General features: G+C 41.0%; 1 protein-coding gene across 1 annotated transcript in view; it reads right to left on the reverse strand.

The window, feature by feature from the left end:
• Positions 1-21,265, reverse strand: part of NOX3 (NADPH oxidase 3) — a 57,348-nt gene that overhangs the window by 27,489 nt on the left and 8,594 nt on the right. The window contains exons 5-9 of the mRNA XM_030809882.1: positions 17,646-17,791; positions 14,280-14,461; positions 10,764-10,893; positions 6,583-6,675; positions 4,534-4,787 (exon numbers count right to left, since the gene is read on the reverse strand). Of these exons, the coding sequence (XP_030665742.1) occupies positions 4,534-4,787; positions 6,583-6,675; positions 10,764-10,893; positions 14,280-14,461; positions 17,646-17,791 (805 nt within the window). The remainder of the gene's footprint in view (positions 1-4,533; positions 4,788-6,582; positions 6,676-10,763; positions 10,894-14,279; positions 14,462-17,645; positions 17,792-21,265) is intronic.

The raw sequence follows: 21,265 nt of genomic DNA on the forward strand, positions 1-21,265 counted from the left end.
CTAGAGCTGTGAGGTCTAGGAAAGTAGGAGTCAGGGCTGTCTTTGCTCACTGCTGTAATCCCAGCGCTCCCTGACATGAAGTTGTTCAATAACAATTGGTTGAATAAATTGTAAAGGGAATGTTTAAAATATTTCAGTCAGCAGAATGTATTAAATAACCTCAACTATTCCAAAAGCACACATTTACATACGAACAAAGATATGCTAATTAAAAGGTTTCTGAGTTATTCATAACCATTCCCTAAGGGGTGTCTGTTGAAGACACCGGAGGTTGGCCCATTTGAGCTTTACTATGTGTTCATGAAAGTTCAATTGGGTTTATTTTAAATTATTCTATATGCCAGACTTCCTAATAATTCAAATGACCTCTCCTCAAGTTAATCTTAATTAATAAGGCTTTATTACATATTGATATATGGAAATGGAAGAATAAAAATAAAAGGTCATTAACCAGAAATGGTTAGTATCTTAGCCCACTGTAGATTATTCCATAAATAATTACATAAAGGAAATTGAGAGAAAGAGAGAAAAAAAAAACCTGTCCATAGATTCAAACATCTTATTGTTCATTTATTAAAAATAATGAGTCATATTGGGAATTTATTTGACACTGATTTAAAAAGGTATCAGTTAAATCCAAAGAAGAATTTTGTAATTAATTCACAGAAATATACAATAAACAAATTTCTACATCTTTAGAATTGAAACTCAAAGCTACAGGAGAAAATGTTTAGTCTAAGTTCCCTGCTAATGCAGTAATCCTCCTGCCACATTCCTGAGAGATGATCATATTCCGATGTTAAACTGCGGGGCACCTTGTTCCACTTAGGGGCAATTCTAAGTATTAGACAATTTGTTCTCATGTCTTACTGAAATCTGTCTTCTGACAACTCTCATCTTTTGCCTTTCTGAGAAGCACATTCCAGATCTTTTTCCTTTTTTACATCTCAGGCCTTTAAATAGTTGAACATAGCTATCACGACATCCCAGTTGTTCTTTTTTGGGCCCAAATTTCTCCATTTCTCCAGATTTTTAAAATCTGAATCAGCTTCCTTTGCACAAATTCTTGTTTATCACATTTATGCAGCTATCCCTGCCTTGAATTAGACACAGCATTTCTAATAATGAGGCTCAGAAAATGATTTGTCTTGCCTGCATCCATGTCCTGTGAGATCTTATTGGGTAGTTCAGCAGCACCCCACCCTACCCCGTTAAGTGCCAGTCTCATCTTTCTGAACTGACTGCATTTACTCCTCTAACAAACACCTCCATTGCAATCTCTGTGGTAGGTGACCATTCTTATCTTGCTAATAATAATAGTAGCTAATTCTTTGAGCACTTACCATGTGCTAGGTATTATGTTAAGTGTTTTTATGGACTGTTATGTTTGATCCTAAACAAAGCCATGAGTACTATTACTGTCATCTTCATTGTACAGAGGAGGAAACTGAGGCAGCGTGTTGCACACATTCTCCAAGGTCATACACAAAGTTGGTCTTTGAACCCAGCTCCTCTCACATGGCGGCCCCCAGCTCTGGGCAAAGGATAACTTGCTGAAAACTCCATCAACTCTGAGAAATTCCTCTGTTTTCCTTCAGAAAGTCCAGTCTTTCGAAAGAGCTCACATTCTCTCCCCTTTTCTTGGGCTTAGAGGAAGAGGTTTCCCTGTTCTTTTTTTTGGGCTTGCTTCTCCTCCTGGGCTTCTCACTCACGAATTCCAGGGGCTGGATTAAATTTGTCTGGGATCCAAAGCAGTAAAAAGATACAGTGCTCTCCCCAATATGGTCAATTTAATTCAAAATTAAAACAGTGGGGAACTGTAAAATCATCCAAGGAAGTCCAATAACATCCTGATTCTTTGTATGTTGAAGATTTAAACAAATTCTAGTTTTTTGGAAGGCTTTGCCACTAAGACATATGCCTACACACACACAGAGGCAGAGGGCAAAACAAATTAGTGAATGGAGGGAAGCAGCTCTGTTTATGATAACTCATTTTTATCGAGCCCATAATGACTTACTGAGTGACTGAGAGTCAGGGCCTGTTCTAGGCCCTGGGGATGGTAAAGTGAACCAAACAAAGCCCCTTTTCTCATAGAGCTTCCATTCTAGTGTGGAGAGATAGACAGTAAACAAACAATCAAGAAAACATTTAGCACGTCGGGTGGTGGTATGTACTATAAAGAAAAGTCAAGTCAGCATGTGGCATCATGGCGATTGAGTGACTGCTGGGGGTTGTTTCATGTGCAGTGGGAAGGAAAGGCCTCACTAGAAGGAGACATTTGAACAGAGACCTGAAGGAAGAGAAGGAGCTGCCCAGCAGAGATGTGAGGAACAGTATTCCAGGGGGAGGGAACAGCAATGGCAAAGGCACTGAGGACTACATTTTCAGTGTGTGTGAACAAGAAAGCTGGAAGAGCTAAGCCCATGAGGGAGCAGGAGTTGTAACAGATGAGTCCAGGGAGGCCCTGGGGATCCTGTTGGAACTTGCAGCTGGAGATGCACTCCACAGGCAGAAAGCATATCAGCTACTGAGTAACCAGTACCAAGTTCTTCTTGGGGGACTGGCTGAAATGCTATCTGGTTTGCGAAGGGGAAGGGTGGTTGATAGAGCAGATAAGTGTATACACACAGGGCAGAAGCCAGGTAGCAAAAAGGATGAAAGCTTTTGCCTTGGCGATGCCAAAGGGAGAGCAGGGACCAAGAAAGCAGTTAGACACTGTGCCGTGTGCGTGCGTGTGTGTGTGTGTGTGTGTGTGTGTGTGTGTGTGTGTGTGTGTGCTGGGGGGGTTGGTGAGAGTGGGGGTGCTGTGCAGTGCATCTACTTTTATTTCTGATTTTAGGCATTTGCACTGCACTCTGAACCTTAAAATTTTATTACATTGCTTCCTTTCCATTATAAAAAAGAAAATAGTCAGGTGTTCTCATCTGATTTGGGGCTCTGGCTTGAGCAGATGATGTTTCTCCTTGGCTTGGCATCATACCATTTTTCAGGGACGAGTGTCTGAAAGGAGGCCTGTGACTCTTCCTACCCACCAAATACAGCCAAGCCCAGGGGTGCAGTTACAGCTCAGTAGCCTATGAAAACAGGGAAAGCAGGACAATAAGCTGACTACATTTTGTGTCTCAAATTTATTGTGGTGCCTTGTTTGTCGCCAATAAATATTTGTCAAACTAAATGAGATAAAGAATCCATATTGGCTCCAGGGCTTCATTAATTCTTTTGTGAATTCTTTCCTCTGTATGCACTGCATGTCAGACACTGTTGTAGGCACTGGAGATTCCGAGGAGGAAAGACAATGTCCTGCCCTCAGGAACTTCCATTTGAAGTGTCTCTACCGAGCTCCCTACCAAAGTGCTCACGGCAGTGGCTGCTCCTTGGTAGTTCCTGATACCCTCCAAGGATGGCAGAAGTAGGAATCTCTTGATGCTTCTTTTCAAATATGAAATTCTTCCAAAAATGTTTTTCTCATTTTTTTTTGTCGTCCCTGTTCTTCCAGAGCCCCAAATGTGTGCTTTGTATGCTTTTGGGTAAGCCTGCATGAAGAGTGGGAATTGACCTGAAGCCATTGTTTACTGAACAGAGCCAAGGAGTGGTCATTTACATTGGGACTTCTGTCATGTGCCCAGGCTTTTTCTTTTTCTTTCCTCCTCCTCCTCCTCTTTCTTCTTTTTTTCTTTTGAAACAAGGTCTCACTCTGTCGCCCAGGCTGGAGTGCAGTGGCACGATCTCGGCTCACTGCAACCTCTGCCTCCCAGGTTCAAGCAATTCTCCTGCTTCAGCCACCCAAATAGCTGGGATTACAGGCACATGCCACCACACTTGGCTAATTTTTATATTTTTAGTAGAGATGGGGTTTCACCATGTTGGCCAGGCTGGTCTCAAACTCCTGACCTCAAGTGATCTGCCCGCCTTGGCTTCCCAAAGTGCTGAGATAACAGGCATGAGCCCAGACTTTTCTGAATAGAGTGACGCTGTGGGTTGAGTTGTGTACCCCATTGATATGTTAAAGTCCTAACCTCAGTACTTAGAACACGACCTTATTTAGAAATAGGGTTGCAGACATAATGAATAAAGCTAAGATGAGATCATACTGGAGTGGTATGGGCCCTTATATCCAATATGACTAGGGTCTTTATAAGAAGAGGACACAGAAACATAGCATCCTTGTTATGAAGACCCGACTTTACAAATATAATAAAAAAAAAAAATTCAGACTGTGATAGAAAAAAATGCCCAGAGTTGCAGGCTGCATAGAAGTAACCAGGTGATGCTTTAGGACCTGGGCAAGAAACTCCTTCCTGGGTCACCCTCTCTTGGCTGAACATTAGTCTTTTTTTTCTTTACAGGAATAGATGTGTGTCTCCTAGAAGTCTACAAAATTACACTTTTTACACACATTCTCAAATTTAAACACAGTCTCAAACTCACCATCTAATAAAGATATTGCTGAATCAGGTAGCATGTTGATGCATTAAGATACCTTACTTTTTATAATACTGTGATTTATACATGACAGAAATGGGCACGAACCTTGGCAGGCTCCAGGGCTCCTGGAGGGCCTGTCCCTCTGCCCCAAAGGCTTCCAGTAGCGCTGCCGTCCAGTCTCCTGATGCCCGGATGTGCACGCTGAAGAAGTCTTCCTGGGGGGCAGAGGTAAGGGTGAAGGGGTGCCACTCCAGCGAAGATATGGCTGGGCACTGCACCAAGATGTACTGCCCTGGCGCCATTTTAAAGCCACGCTTTTTCATGTGAAGTTCCAGGACTCCAGAGGGGTGGCTTACCACCTATGTGAGAGCAAGAGAGTTGTTTGCCTTTGTCATCAAAATAATAAAGAAACACTTTTCATTCCATCAAAGATGTTCAAAATTTTAGATCAGCTTGTTTCAGGTGTAATTTACATATCCTATCTGCTATTAGCTCCCAAAGATATGTGCCACCACTTTCACATCTGTGCTTGCAACTCCAGCAAGAATGATGCTCCTGTCCTTCAGAGGGAAGCGTTTGAAATAGCTGCACCCAGGTGCAATGGGTGCCCAGCATGTGAGTCCATATGTCAAATGGCCAGGCTTTCCACAGCACAGTCAACCAGACCCAAGAGAGTAGAAGCTTGCATATTATTATGCTTAGGGTTTTAAAATAAGTCACCACATTATCTCTGTGTTTTTAACATCTAGGAACATTTTGTTACCTTTTTCAATGAACTGCATCTTTTCTCAATGTCTTGTGAATTAACCCTCTTATTTCTTCAGGCTAAGTGAAAAACAATCTTCAGACTCACTTCAAACTCTTTTCTCGTTTTGTTTTCTTTTTAGTTGAGTCTCATCTTGTGTCCTGACTCTGCTCTGAGTTTTAGATGTCGGGAAGCATTGGGCAAGGTTTCTAGCAGTGTTTATAAAAGCTTTATGACTTGCTGCTTATCAGAGGGAAAGAGCTAATTTCCCTTCTTAGATTTCTATCTTGTTTCCTGAAAAATCTCTCCAGGCCCTCCTATCTTCTTTTGTGACAAGAGGTATAAGGGAACAAAATCTAGCATCTAGATACTGTGGCAGTATTTTTCCGTTCAAAAGAGAATTTCACAGCATTTTAATCATTGGTTCTAAGTTTTCCCTCTCCCTACTGGTATCTGTTCTGACACTGCTGTTAAACCGTCTCCCTAGTAACAGCTCGAGTAGGTTTCCAGAAGTTTTACAGTCTAGCTTTTGATACAGCCTGACATCCTTTGGTGCTTAACTTAAAAACAGCAACATAGAAACAGCTTAAAGCAGAAATAGGAAGCAATTTCTATACATCTGCTTTCATGAAGGCGGCTACAGAGATACAGGATTCTGTTAAAATTGTATTAGCAAAGTGGGATAGGCTTGGCTAACAGAGAGTTTCTTCTTGGACATTTCAAAAGCTGGGGGAGAGTATTTGGCACCTTTTCACTCTCCTAGGCATGCATTTTTTTGGTCTTGGTCTACCCCTTCCCATCTTCCTCCAGCAAGAGGCAAACATTGTGAGGATGTGGAGATGTGAGGATGGGGAGCAAGACTGAAAAATGCTATCAGGAGCATGCTGCTCATGAGGGTAGAACTCCGTCTTCATCCTTCGTCTCCGTTTTTCTTCCCCACAGTGGTCCCTCTTGCTCTGAAACTTATGGTGACTGTTTCTCTTTCCTCTGCTTGGTAGTCCCCAGTGAGAGTGTATAGATTTGAAAATGTTATTTGTTTGCAAAATTTGTGCCTTTACGTGGTGAAGAAGTGATTATCCTTCAAGTCACTATGACCCATGTAAAGCACACTCACTCCCCTTGCATTTCCCCCTAGAGAGAAAGCAAAATAAAGACAAAGCGGATCATTCCAGTGCTGTACAATAAACCTTTATCAGAATTTTGTGTACCGTCTGGAGCCCTGATCCCTGTCTTCAGCAAAATTAGTCACACTAAAAGATGCTCAGGATACAAGCAATTATTAGAACAGAAGATGAGCCCCTAAATTACAGACAGTTCTGCAATAAAAATGGCAAATTAAAAACTCGGGCTAATAAAAAAATTTCATCTACACTCAGGCTTTTTATTCAGACATAAAGCTACACGCATACCTTGGTAATGACAACTTCTTGTTGAAATCGCCAGAACCTAATTATTCTTTCACATGCATACAAGACCACAGGGCCTAAAATCCATTTCCAAGCCTGAAGAGAGTAGCAGAGAGAGAGAGAAAAAGGAAATGAAAATAGAATCCAAATATTTTCAGTTTGAACCAAATCAATATACAACATGATGGGGTTTAGATATTTTTCCTTTAACTTTGAGCCAGTTATCATCAACAAAGATGTCTCCTTGTATTATATACTATAACATTCAATTATTTCTTGAAGTTTACAAGCTTATTTAAGAGATTAAACTCTTCTATATTGGTTTTTATGCTTACTTGATCAATGATGCCTTTATGTAATTAGAAATAATTGAATTTGCAAAGAAATAAAAAAGCAGATTGATGTTTATGTTACATATGATAGGGTCGTAAATGCTCCCAAACTCAAGCCAAAGTCAAAGCTACATTACTCACCCAACACAGGACATTTAAAATTACATTTTAAAATCTCAAATAGTAATTTTTTGGGCCAAGAATGCATCACAACTACAGAGTCTGCCTGAATAAACACAGAAATACACACACACACACACACACACACACGCAGTTATTTGGAGTAAAATATAAAGTCAGTTTCCTGGCACCTTAAATTTAAGTTTATCTAATCACAGCAAAAGGCTGAATAATTGTCTAGAGAATTGTGATGGTGAAAATGTCCATTTTAAATAAATCAGATGCTATGTTAACTTTTGATGAGTATAATGTGCATTACTGATGATCAGTTTACCAGTAGGCTATTGTATCAGGCTCTCTGTACAACATAAGGTGTCTTCCTCAGTGAAAGGGAAGAAATGGGAAGTTACAATTTTTGAAGAGTTCTATTTGTACTGAACAATCCCATGAGGCACATGTATTATCTTGAATTTACAGAGGAAGGAGTTAAGACTCAGTCAGATCAACCAAATTGTCCAAGGTCATAAAGGGACAAAGGTGTCTGATAGAGATGTGAACTCAGATATGCCTGACTACCCAGCCTGAGCTCTTACCAAGACCCCAGGCTACCTCCCATGTGCATTGCCATATTATCGTGGTCCTTTCTGTCCAGCGCTAAATTGATACTGAGGCTTGTTTTCCAAAACATTAGAAACTCACGAACTCATTGAATTTTAGGATATTGCATGCTCTTGGAAATCTACTCTAATTTTTTTTCTTTTTAAAATTTTTATTGTTTTCAATAGACAGATAATAATTGTATATATTCACGAGGTACGTTATGATATTTTGATACATACAGTGTATCATGATAAGGTCAGGGTAAATTACTCTATCCATCATCTCAAACACTGGTTATTTCTTTGTATTGGAAACATTCAATATCCTCTAATTCTTTTAGAATTAAAAGAAGGAAAATCCTGACATTCTGGACATGGGTCTGACTTGCCTGGAGAGTCCGAGGTGGACCAGAGAGAGCCAGGGCTAGAACTCAAGCCTTTTCATATGTCCCTACACTTCCTCCTAGGTTTTCTAAATCCACCACCTTACTCCTTGAATAGTATCTGTGGGGGCAGGAAGGATGTCTCGGTCTTCAGAACTCAGACGTTCACCACCCCTCACCGATTGACCCATTACTCAGTGCTCCCTCACCAGTCATCTGGCTCTGTCTCTTCTGTTGATGGGTCGCAAGCCTTTTAGCATTATTTTTACTTCCTTCGAGTCACCTTTCTCGTTTTGTCTACTGCTTTTTGTTGATTTCTGGGTCTCTTTGCGTGGTCCCTCTTCTCACCTACATCAACCCTCTGCTTTTTTTCCTGGGGGGCTCTTGGCCTCATAAAAGCTAGATCTATGGGGGCAACACAAGGCAATTTGACCCACTTATTTTTTTCTGCCTCAGTGGAGCCCAGCAATGTGTTCGGAACAGCAAAGAGAATAAACCTTTTGTCCCCCTATGCTGTGGATGAGGTGGTGAAGATGAACAGAGTAAGGGAAATCTAGGAAGCGTCCCTGGGAAGGATGGGGTTGGACCGAGCAAAGGAATCCTTAGGTCTCTTATGCTTGAATGAACCAGAAAGCTTTTTGAGAATTGCTTTGGATGTTTACAGAAATGAGAGCAAGAATGCAGTTCTTTCTAAATGGGCTAAAAGAGATATTTGCAAAGACACTCAGTCTTCATATATTTTTACAAATAATCTTCCCCACCCATTTTAGAAAGTTTGGGGCATCACACACTTCATTTTGGTGATGTCAAATCAGACATGGTCTCTGATATTTTCCACGTGAGACAAGTAGGGGAGGAGGGACTGCCGGGTATAGCTGGTTTCTTTAATCAGTTCCATTTACACGAGGTGAGGTACAAAGTATTCTCTGTCCTAACACTGGGAACAGTGAACCGCTGAAGGAGAAATGATACATATTCTATTGATCAGAGCACTGTGAAAACACCCTGAGTTAAGAGAGGCAAGGGAGGAGAAATGGAGCTTTGCAGAGACTGAGTAGGTGTGGTGCAGTGGAGCGCAGGAACCCTTCCTTGTCCTTGGGATGCCTTTCAGATTCAGTGTATAAGACATCAGAGAGAATATCGTACAGTTCAGCCAAGCGGTAATTGCATAGCCCACACACGCTTTGAATCAGGATCCATTACAAATAATGGGGGAGAGTGACACCCTGAGTTTGGGTGTGCAAGGACGTGGAGCAAGGGAGAGTTAGAGAGATGAGTAAGGCCCCCTCTTAATGATAATTAATGCCAGCAAACGCTGCTGGGAGCAGGCCCTGGTCTGTATTCATGAGGTGTGGGGGAGTATTGATTTTTTTATGGAGATGCTGTAGCTGAAAATTTTAGAGAGGTATTCATGTTCCTCATTAATATGCAGGTTGGATAGTGGCTACTGAGAGTTGAGTTTGAGACAGAGACAATCTATACCGGCCATTAAAAGAACCACAGTCTAATGGGCACATCTATTCCGGTTCTCTCGGTTTTAAACATTCCTCCTAGTACTTTCACCCTTAAAATCCAGTGTTTAATTTAATATATTTGAGGGTTTGTTTTTTAAACAATGCAATCACTTATATTCTTCATATGTTGATGACTTAATTTCCTAAATCTTCATCATTTATATACTATTATACCCTGTTATTCCATGTTTTAAGTTATGTATTTTTGGACACTTATTTCCTCCTACTGTTTATCTGCCACATGCATTTCTTTTCTTTTTTTTTTTTTTTTGAGACAGAGTCTCGCTCTGTCGCCCAGGCTGGAGTGCAGTGGTGCAATCTCGGCTCACTGCAAGCTCTGCCTCCCGGGTTCACGCCATTCTCCTGCCTCAGCCTCTCCGAGTAGCTGGGACTGCAGGTGCCCACCACCACGCCCGGCTAATTTTTTGTATTTTTAGTAGAGACGGGGTTTCACCGTGGTCTCGATCTCCTGACCTCGTGATTCACCCGCCTCAGCCTCCCAAAGTGCTGGGATTACAAGCGTGAGCCACTGCGCCCGGCCTTCATTTATTTTCTTTCAAGCATCACTTGAAAGATAGGAATATTATTTCTCTTTCCCTATGCTACCAACTATAATGGTTACCACCTACCCAGGAAATCGGACTTTTCAGATCTGTGGACATTATCATCTACACAAATTAATTAAGTATCTTCTTGGCTAACATCATCATTATTTCAGTTACAGGAGCTTAATTAGAACAAGAAGTAAATGCGTTTGACACACTAAGTTTTTGATCCCTAAAGTTGTCGAAAGAAAGAAGGCAAGCTTATGAAGAAGGCCTGAGCCTCGTTTGGCTGTTTATTGACCTAGGTTTGAGCAGGGGTGCCAGTAATTCTCAGACTGGGGTGGCAGTTATGCAGAGGACAGGTGGCCAAGGATGCAGGGAGCACAGAGAAGGGTGGTAAGGCCCAGGGCTGACTCCTCCAGGGACATCATTGTGCTGTTATGAATTCCCACAATATCAGACACTAGAATTTAAAGGTAAGTAGAAGAATACATTTCAAAGCTGAACATAGTGCTTTTGGCAGTAAACCTCTTTAAAAATTATCTGTAACTTGATTTCTCCATTAGCACACTTAATAAAGAGTTGGCTTTGTCTAGTGGTGAAATGTGCTTTCTTTTTTTCAAGCCTATACAAGCTCTATATTTTAACTGTGGTGACATTTATTTTTAAAAGCTCCTGGGTTCATTCTTACCGAGGGTTCCTTGCCAGAAAATTGAGGCACGGGGCATTGGGCCACTGTCTGCCATTCTGCATAGCGGTCTCTACAGAAGGTGATGTTGTGCAGACAGAGACTGTCTTGGGTTTGGCCTCGAACAATCCGACTTGTTATTTAAGAAAAGCAAAACAAAACAAAAAACCAAAAACGTCAAACTGATTTTGTTCTCCCACAGATATACATTCTACAGTGAGCTCTGAAATACCACTTCCAGTTCTTGAAACTCGGGCTGTCATTCATTTCCCCCAGCTTCTTTAAAAATAAGCATTTAAGAAGCTTCGAGTAACTTTGAAGATCCCAGAAAAGAAGTGCCCCTCTGTGGTATCCTGTGTTAAATTGAAAGTGTCTATATTAGAGAATTCATAATGAAGGGAAATTGTTTGAACACATCCTTTTGTAGACTGTTGAATTTAATTAGGTTTCATCTTGTCCTGATTGCTGATTTGGGCTAATTGGCTAACTTTGTACTATTTGGTTCTTTTGCAGATTTATTTAACTTCTACCCTCCTTGGGTTGTTTCTGAGTGCTTAGAAGTCTTCAAGTGAAGAAGTCAAAAGAAGTGCCCGGAATAATGGTATTTTTTCCCCTAGTGACCACCAGCAAGCCAGTGTTTGACTCGGTCAACATATGTCACAATGGAGTGTGTCTTCAAGACGGTATTGATAGATTTAGGAATGGAAAGAGAAGGCAGTCTTAATGAACGGAGCACTGGACGAAGAGTCCTATAATCCTGCTACATGATATTTGCCATGAGTGCACTCCTGACTGACCTTTGACAAGGAGCTTTGGTACAAGCTCCTAGGGTTCCTCCTTGGTGCACAGACAGCAAAGCCCAAGACATCAAGGTCAGGGAATCTGGGAATTGTTCAGTTCCTAGATGTTTATGAATAAAATGCATTGATCTGTTTTGAGAAACATGCTACTCTAGACTGAGAAACCTTAGCATCACACAGACTTATGTCCTGGACAGCCTGTGGAGTGGTGTGGCCCCTGTCATATCACAGGGCATGGGGGAGGGAGCAGTAATACGCCCTTGGAAACAGCCTGGTGTCAGCTAGAACTGACATCTTGGCCTTTGTCCCAGTCTGTTTTATGGAAGCCATCCAAACTTGATAACATCCCTCTGAGTTAGATGAGAAAAACTATCTGTAAATCTCCAATGTACAAATGATGCCCAGACATAGGCAGGGTGAATGGTAAGTGAGAGTCAGAGGAAAGATTGCAGACACTTAAACACTTTCATTCCCAGGCTGTAGGCAGCATTCCCCATAGTGTCTCAAAGAAGCCTCATGTCATTCCGCAAATGCTGTATCTTTTAAAAATTTTAAACTTTTGAAATGTCTTCCTCTATGCCATCCCATAATAGGAAGATTAGTGGGCCTTAACACATTCCAATAATCCTACTTTCACTTGGCACTTTGTGTAGATTTGCAAATTGCTTTCGCTGTAAACAGTAGCTGTAGAATACTTCACACTGAGAAGATTAAATGAGGCCCTTATCCTAAAATAAGCTTTTCAACTAGGTTAAAATGACTAAAAAACTTCATCTTATGAGATGTTATTTGGATATCAAAAATATCTCCAATGAAAAACACTGCCCATTGAAATTCTCTTGTGCTTCTACAATGCACCAGGGTGTTGATGCGGGGGACGTATGTTTAGGGGGGTAAGCACATTATGTCTGTGAATAGGGCTTCTAGACTCCCCTGGGTTATAGATAGCCTCATAAATGTGCTTCAGGGGTTAACAACCCCGTCGTCGGGGGCAGAATCAGCAGTAGAAAGGGAGTACTGACAGTCTCTGAGTTGGAACACACTAGGACTATACACATCCACCTTGCCCCCCTCAAGTACAAAAAGGAATGTTGAGATTTCCACATTCAGAAAAGCCAGTCCCAGAGACCTCTAGCTGAAAGAGAATGGAAAGCCTCTAGCCAGGCAGCAGAGTACGGGTGAACGTGCACTGACCCGGTTACTAAGGCTCAGCAGAGGCACAGGCGGTCTTTTAGGGTAAAATGCACCCTCAGGGGCACTTCTTCCTTGGAAGATGTGTTTCTGTCCCCCAGCTGAGGGACCATGGGAGAAGTCTTAGGCACAGGCAGTGGCAGCGGCAGACCAGCCACCCCCATCCAGAAGTAGGGGGCTGAGAAGGTGAGGAGGGAGACTGGAGGGGCTGTTGACTTGCGGAGGGGCAAATCCCAAAGGGTTGTCTGTGGGCCCTACATGGGATCCAGAGTCACCAAGGCATGTGTGACTTCCTAGGCCATGCCACTCTGCAGCTATGCGCTTGCTCTTCCAGGTCCGTGCAGAGATGGAGGCCACCTCCGGGACAGGACCCTCTGCGCTCAGCAGCGGCAATGGTGGGAGAATGAGGGGCGGAAGGGGGTATTCTGCGGTGCAGGAACAGAGGAGTTGCTGCTGGTAAGCCAAAAAGGGCGTTAGCAACATTGCCGGCCACATTCTTGCTGGTGTTGAGGAAGGTTTAATTCATAAAACGGAAGACTTGTTCTTCCAGGGCTTGCTAAATCAGAGTAAAGGTTTGATAGTCCAAAGACTGGTGTCCTAGATCTGACTCTGCCGTTTATTCATCATGGGACCTTGAGGGCATCACTTAACCCTCAGAACACCTTTTTCCTCTTTATGAAATGGGGACAACAACACCTTCTCTACATGACAGGACTGTTGTGAGGGTCAAGTTGATCATGTATATGAATGTGCTTTGAAAATTGTAAAATGGAAAAAAAGGCAATCAGTTTTTGAAATAATGAAAAGGGACAAGCTAGTTCACAGACAGCAATTGATTCATTAGTCCAGGGCCATTTATTAATATTTAAAGTATTGAAAAGCATTATATTTGAGGGTGAACACATCAGGGGCTATGCTAGCTTCCTGATGAAGAGATGAACCATATCAGGCAGGTGTTGAATGCCGTAACAGTGTTTTACGGGATGTCTGAGCAAAATGGAGTCCTAGAGGTCAAATGGGGAAACTGAGGCCCAGAGGACCTGAAGGACCTACTCTGATAACTGGTGTCAGAGCTGGATCTGGACCCCACACCGGACTGTCCATGCCACACATTGTCCCTGCCCGAACACTGGGTTTCCTAGTTGATGGTTTTGGTTAAGCAGAAGTGAAATCTTGGTGTCAAAAATATATATCCTGAGTAATCTCACATAAATTGGATTGCAGAACAGGTACTGAATGAAACACAGATCTACTGTCATCCTGCATTCATCAGGATTCCTGAATTTTATAAACATGCCAAGACTCACTAACAAAGTCAGCGAGGAAAAATAAATATAATACTTCACCATCTATGTAGCTTATTTTCAGTGTTACTGAAAAAGAATTTGCTACAGTCAATGTGCTTTTCACACATTGTACGAGTCCTTTAGTCATCGCACGCCGGACTCCTTCGTCTAAAGGACTTTCTAAGATTATTTTGGGACTCTCAGAGATAAAATCCTTGCAGAGGAGCACAGTGTGGACTTACCCCATCCCATGGATGGCCAGGCTGAGAAAGAAGATGATGAAAACATGATGTGTGTACCAGAACAACTCATAGGAGGCCTGTCTGATGAACTCGGTTGACGAGGTCATGATCAAGACTAAAGCCAGAGAGATCACCAGGCCGGTGACGCCCGCTATTGTCCTTAGCAATTCAGTGGTTGTGTTCTAAAAAAAAAAAAAAAAAAAAAAGAAACAAAAAACACTGTGACATTAAATATCTTGGCATATATATATATATATATATATATATATATATATTTTTTTTTTTTTTTTTCATTTTTAGGACCAGTACTTGAGATTTCAAGCAGGGAGCCATTCACAGTGTTTCACTCAGAAGCATGTTAGCCTCAGCGAGGATGCAGGTGCAGCTCAAGAAGTGAGCTTCCTCTTCCTGCCCCTTCCCACCAGCTTACGGTGGTTACTTGCTTTGCTAAAATTTCATAAAATACCATTTCATCAATCGTATTTTTTTATTTGTGTAAATCATTTCACATCAAAGTTATTATACTGGAAAAAAACCCTGCATAAATAAATTAAAAAAAAAAAGCTGGGCATGGTGGCTTGAGCCTATCTATAGTGTCAGCTACTCAGTAGGCTGAGATGGGAGGATCACTTGGTCCCAGGAGTGTGAGGCTGCAATGAGCCGTGATGCTGCCTCTGCATTCCATTCTGGGAGACAGAGTGAGACCCTGTGTCTAAAACAACAGCAACAATAACAAAATGGGAAAAAAGAAAAAAAAAAAACAACAAAGTTATTATGTTGAATTGAAATTAGGGCAGCATGAAAAGAGCATTTTAAGATAAAATATTGCAAAATAAATCTGAGTTTTAAGTTTTTCATCTTTAAAATAACTATGCGGATCACCATGCTTAATTGCATTTTAACATTAATAAACACATTTTTTTGAGAGGTCCGTTGGGGCGTTCCTAATAAAGCAGCTGCACACTCAGTTCCCCTGGTAGTTGTTCCTTGCTCTTGCTTTTTAATTGGAAAGACCATGACTTGCATTTCTTTCACGCCATCTCCGGGGGCCTGGAATAAGGCTTGGTAAATCCTAGGTGATCAATAAAGGTGCAGCTATTCTTATCTGGTGGACACCGCTAAACGGCCAGAATTCTGACCTGTGAGTGCAAGGGACAGTAAAATAGCCTTTTAGAATATGCATCACACAGCAGTTTATTTTCATTGTGAGTTTCCCATGTTCTTGCCAAGTCATTAGTATTCATACATTGTGTTACTATCGTTGAGACGGCCACGAGCTCAATAAACTCACTATATCTTTTGTCAGTAAAATCTCATTAATTTGGGTGGCTTTGAGATCTGGAGGTAATTTGGACAGGGACTTCTTCATTGTTTATTTTTTCTTCATAGAGCAAAGAGTGGAAATAAAATTGAAAGGGGTATGTCTCAAACATTTAAAATATTTTCTTTTCAAGTACATTCAGGCATTTTAGAAATCCGTTTACATCATATGATGTGCTAATTTCACATCATTCTTTCTTGCCTATTAAGGCAAATCGCCATGTCTCTGTTCTTGCAACACATTTATAGACTGGTTAGAGTTGCAATTTATCCTCCAAAACAATCCCACTGCATCTCTAAAAATGCTCTATAATGTACACTCTGTGTTATTGATACTCATCTCTCTCCAAATACCCTAAACTAGAGGGTTTCCTGAGCTTAATTAGTACTTACATAGTATATTGCTTCTAAAATTTTGAAATTACTGCATTGGAAGTAGCTTAATTATTTTGCTAGTAAAATATATAATCACATTGCTTGAAAAGTATTTTTAATAAATACTATTTATTATATAGACTATGCAAAATGTTGAGATTTATTCTTGAGTGTGTGTAGCAATGGATTTTCCAGCCTCTTAGTGGGGAAAAACGGTAACCTCAGTAGGTGCCCAGACAAATGCTGTGATTCAATGGACTGACACAAAGGCATCCCCACTCGTTTAGGGCAGCTGTAGTTCTGATTCGGAAGTGTGAAATTTTTGCTTCCAATAGCTGTCAGCTAAGAAAAGGTAGCTCAAGCCAGGCGCGGTGGCTCACGCCTGTAATCTCAGCACTTTGGGAGGCCGAGGCGGGCGGATCACGAGGTCAGGAGATCAAGACCATCCTGGCTAACAGGGTGAAACCCCGTCTCTACTAAAAATAACAAAAAATTAGCTGGGCGTGGTGGCAGGCACCTGTAGTCCCAGCTACTTGGGAGGCTGAGGCAGGAGAATGGCGTGAACCCGGGAGGCGGAGCTTGCAGTGAGCCGAGATCGCACCACTGCACTCCAGCCGGGGCAACAGAGCGAGACTCCGTCTCAAAAAAAATAAATAAATAAAAATAAAAAATAAAAGAAAAGGTAGCTCAACTAAACCTGATCAATGGCCTGATACTGAAAATCATCTTAGGCTAATTAGGGGACATGACAGGGAACAAGTGTCCCAAAACCAGATTTTGAGTTTTTGTTCTTTAAATAAGGCTGCATGGGGAAATGGTCACTTAAAGAGATGGCCTGGATAAGAATGGAGGGATTTTCATTGCTGAAGTGTATTGCCTTAGGGCTTTTCTTGGGCAATAAAGATATTTTTAGTTTGGTCAACGTGCTGCACACATATGCCAATATGGTGGTACATGGAAAAAAAATTGAGATCATCCACAAAGAAAGAGGTAGGGGTGAATTAAGGGAGACGACTGTCTTCATCTCAGAACATAAATTGCTGTGGTGACATTTTTGGTTTTCTTTCTGTTCCCCATGGCTGCTGACAGTCTGTGCACACAGGTAATTAGCATTAATGATGTCACTGGCCATGCAGCTCTCATTATGAAATTAGCGGCTTTGCCCAGTATCTGATTTGGCAAAGCAGCTATTCACATATGTGCCAATGTATGAGGCATTCAGAGAAGAGATCCGGAAAACAATCTGCAGATTGAAAATGAAGACATCCAATTTATAATCTCTGTGTTTAGATGGCACTTCACCTTCTTTAAGAGTCTAACATCAGTGAAAAATATCTAATCATGAACTGCTTTTAAAATGTTAAATTTTAAAATATTAGGAATTTAACAGGTTACTGCATTTCTAGTGTGTGTGTGTGTGTGTGTGTGTGTGTATATATAGATATATAAATTAATTAGGTGACATATCTTTTTCTCCTTGCTCATAACTTCCCAGCAACATTAATGATAAGAAAATAACTTTCTAGAAAATGTGAAATTAAAAACAAATTCACATGTAAATTCATTCTCCAGCTCTTTTATTAAAAGCTTTTCAATATAGCGTTCCTGATTAGAGGACTGGAAAAGGACAGATTTTTCAGGGGAGAAGCTTGTTAGCATGCAGGAACTCACTGTGGGGAAGGTCCGGACAGGGTTGAGGTAGCTCTCATTAGGGGCGTTGCCCAGCTTGGAAAGTGCAGCCGGAAGTCCCTGGGCCTCCTCAGACTGGCTCCAGTGGTAGCGTTCCAGGTTGAAGAAATGCGCCACGCTGTGGATGGCTAGGAAGAGGAGACGACACCAAACATGCACCCTGTGGCTTGCTTTCTCCCTAGTTACTAAAAAATGCAATGTCTCTGTGCTCAAGTTTCTCTGTTCTGGTTTTTGTAATCCCCAAGGAAAAGTGATTTATTTACACATCTTTCCCAGTGCTTTGAGTGGAGTGGATTGAATACTTCCAAAGATACTGTACAAAAATCTCCACATTTATTTAAGTTATATTAATAAATAAAGTAAATCTCAGTTCATCATAATTTAAAGTGTATAGTTATCATGGAAGTGGAATAAATGTTATGATAGCTCAGTGTAATTATATATGATATAATTCTAAAAGAAATAATTATATATAACTTCTTAAGAAATCGGAAAGCATTATTCTAGAATACTGTACACTATACATGCTGATATGTATGTATATGATGTAAATGATAAATGCCAGGAGAGATATTGTTTTTGTTCTCTTTCAGACACTGTATTTTCTGTTTATTCCTTTACACATTTTAGTATACAGTAGTCTCCCCAGTCTGAAGTTTCACTTTCCCCGGTTTCAGTTACCTGAGGTGAACCACAGTCAGAAAATATCGAATGGAAAATTCCAGGAATAAGCAATTCGTGTTTTACACTGCATGCCATTCTGAGTAGCATGATGAAATCTCATGACATCCCGCTCTGTCCCACCTGGGATGTGAATCATCCCTTTGTCCAGCATATCCAGTAGCCCTCTTGGTTATCAGATCAACTGTCACGGTATCCCAGTGTTTGTGTGTGAGTCATCCTTATTTTACTTAAAAATGGCCTCCAAGTGGAAAAGTAGTGATGCTGGCAATTCGGCTACGCCAAAGAGAAGCCATCAAGTGCTTCCTTTGAGTGAAAAGGGGAAAGTTCTCTACTTAATAAGGAAAGGAAAGAAACTGCATGTGGAAGTTGCTAAGATCTACGGTAAAAACAAATCTTCTATCTGAAATTGTGAAGAAGAAAAAAGACATTTGTGCTAGTTTCGCTATCACACCTCAAACTGCAAAATTTACAGCCACAATGCATGATAAGTGCTTATTTATGATGAAAAAAGCTTTACATTTGTGGGTGGAAGACCTGAAACGGAACATGTTCCGATGGATGGCAGTCGGGGTCAGTACTATCCACTGTTTCAGGCATCTGCTGTGGGTCTTGGAATGTATACCCCGCAGACAAGGAGGGACTACTCTATATGTATATATACCCCTGCACATACACATTCGCACATAAATTTGCATGTGTTATTCCTGGTGGATTGAAATAAGCCATTATTTATGGAACTAAACATACCTTCTGTATATTCTTAAGAAGTAAATGGAGCTTTCTAATTCTGGGACTTGGTGATGTCTAAATTCTAAATGAAGAGAACAAGCTTAAGAACACAGCATCGTCTGGCCTGAGGATTCTGTGTCTGATGCTGCTCTTTCCAAATCTTTTGGGAAGCCAGCAGTCACAGCTAGACAACGACATACTGATGCTTTTCCTGCAAATGAAACTCCCGCTGGGTGGCCAGTTGATAACTGCCATTGGGATCAGATTCGTGTGTGAATGAGAATTCATTGCCCAGGGTATAGATAATTTCCCAGTTGATACTTTCTTTTCTTCTGCACCCACAGTGAGAAGTAGCAGGGCCTATGACTATCATACGGTATATACAGGTTGTGAGTGAGTTACGGGATCCTCCGTGGCCGTACATTGTGGGTTGAGGTGTGGAAGAAGATGTGATGGGGAAAAAGAAAACAGCAAGAACTTCTGAGAATATTCATGTCATTTTGGTCCCTGTGGTCCTAGAAGCAGATTTATTTAGAAATGCTATCTTCTATGCAACCTCTTTTCTTTGTTACCTGAGTTCCTGCTATCACTCCCTTTTCTGATTTGCAAAATTTTCTACTCATGCCTTACAACTCACTTCAAAAGTTGACTTCTATCACACATTCTTCAATTTCACCAGCACAAATGATAGCATGACCATAGCATTCCTCAGATATTACTGTTGCAGTATCTATTTATCCCTGTACCCCCTGATGAACTTTGACTTCTCAAGGATGGACTTTATTCATCCTTGAAACCTCAGCACCAGTTTGTATTTGACAATTATTTGCTTAGTGACAATGGGATTAAAGAAAGGTAGAAGAGGTAATGAAAGGGTTGGAAAATCAATCTATAAATACAACCTTGTTGGAGTAGTGTTTTCTCTGCCGATATATACATATATATGTGCGATATATATATATATATATATATATATAAAATATATTGCAGATTTTTCTTTAGCTTTTAAGTTGAAAGTCAAGTCAAATATACTTCAGGTTGAGGCTCACCCAAGAAAACAAGGCACGTGATAGTGTTTCTGCATCATGATGTTTACTGCCTCCTTATGGCTTCAGAGAGCTTAGCACCCACGAGGTACTATATTTCCTCCCGAGGTGCTTTGTCACATATACAGCCATGTCTATGAAGGGGCTGCCTTGTTTAGCCTCAGCATCCACAAAGCTGGAAAGGCTTATCTAGCAGGAGTCCTTTCCAATATGCTACATGCAAAATGGAAACTATTTGCTAAATTGAACACAAACATTGTCCAGTATTCCTAATTGCTGTTTTCTGATAATTATCTCTAAGTGTTTAAAAAGCAGGTAGTGCATCTCATAGCAAACATATTGAATGTTTACTATACAACAGACACTGTTGTAAATGCTGTAGGCATATTATCTGATTTAACCCTCCTCAGGTATCAACCTTCTTCTCATTTCACAGACCAGTATTCAAAGAGTTAAGGAATTTGTTGTTGATTCGTGATGAAAGTGGTTTAGTGGTTTGCGTGACTTGGTGCCCCATCTTTTGACCATCAAGCTGTATTGCTTTGTTTGACTAATGAGAAATTATCATACCTGATTTTTAATTGAAAACTAGTTTTTTCTATGGGCTTAGATAAAACTCTCAATGGTTTACCTGGTGTCTTTAATCTAGAGTCCAACCGTTTCTAAGGCTTCTGGCTGATCACAACATTTGGAGTCCTCGTTGTAGGTTGGTGGGAATGTTCCTTTTATATTCTTCCCCTTGACCCTCACTCCTCTCCTCCTAGCTTTCTTTAATTCTCTCTCCATAGACTAGGGCGCTCCAGACAGGGAGTGAAGCTGTTCCCAATTTACAGAAATACAAACTGAGCTTCGGACCAAGTTAACTGATGTGTTTACCATTGCATAATCCATATGTGATAGTCAGAAAGAGAAGGCAGGATAAGTTTTTTATATTTTATAACTTTTTTTTTGCTGGATAAGTTTTTTATATTTTATAACTTTTTTTTTTTTTTTTTGAGACAGAGTCTCACTCTGTCACCCAGGCCAGAGTGCAATGGCATGATCTCAGCTAACTGCAAACTCTGCCTCTCGGGTTCAAGCAATTCTCCTGCCTCAGCCTCTGAGTAGCTGGGATTACAGGCACGCGCCACCATGCCCAGCTAA

This window comes from Nomascus leucogenys, chromosome 3, assembly GCF_006542625.1.
Source record: "Nomascus leucogenys isolate Asia chromosome 3, Asia_NLE_v1, whole genome shotgun sequence".
Lineage (NCBI taxonomy): Eukaryota > Metazoa > Chordata > Mammalia > Primates > Hylobatidae > Nomascus > Nomascus leucogenys.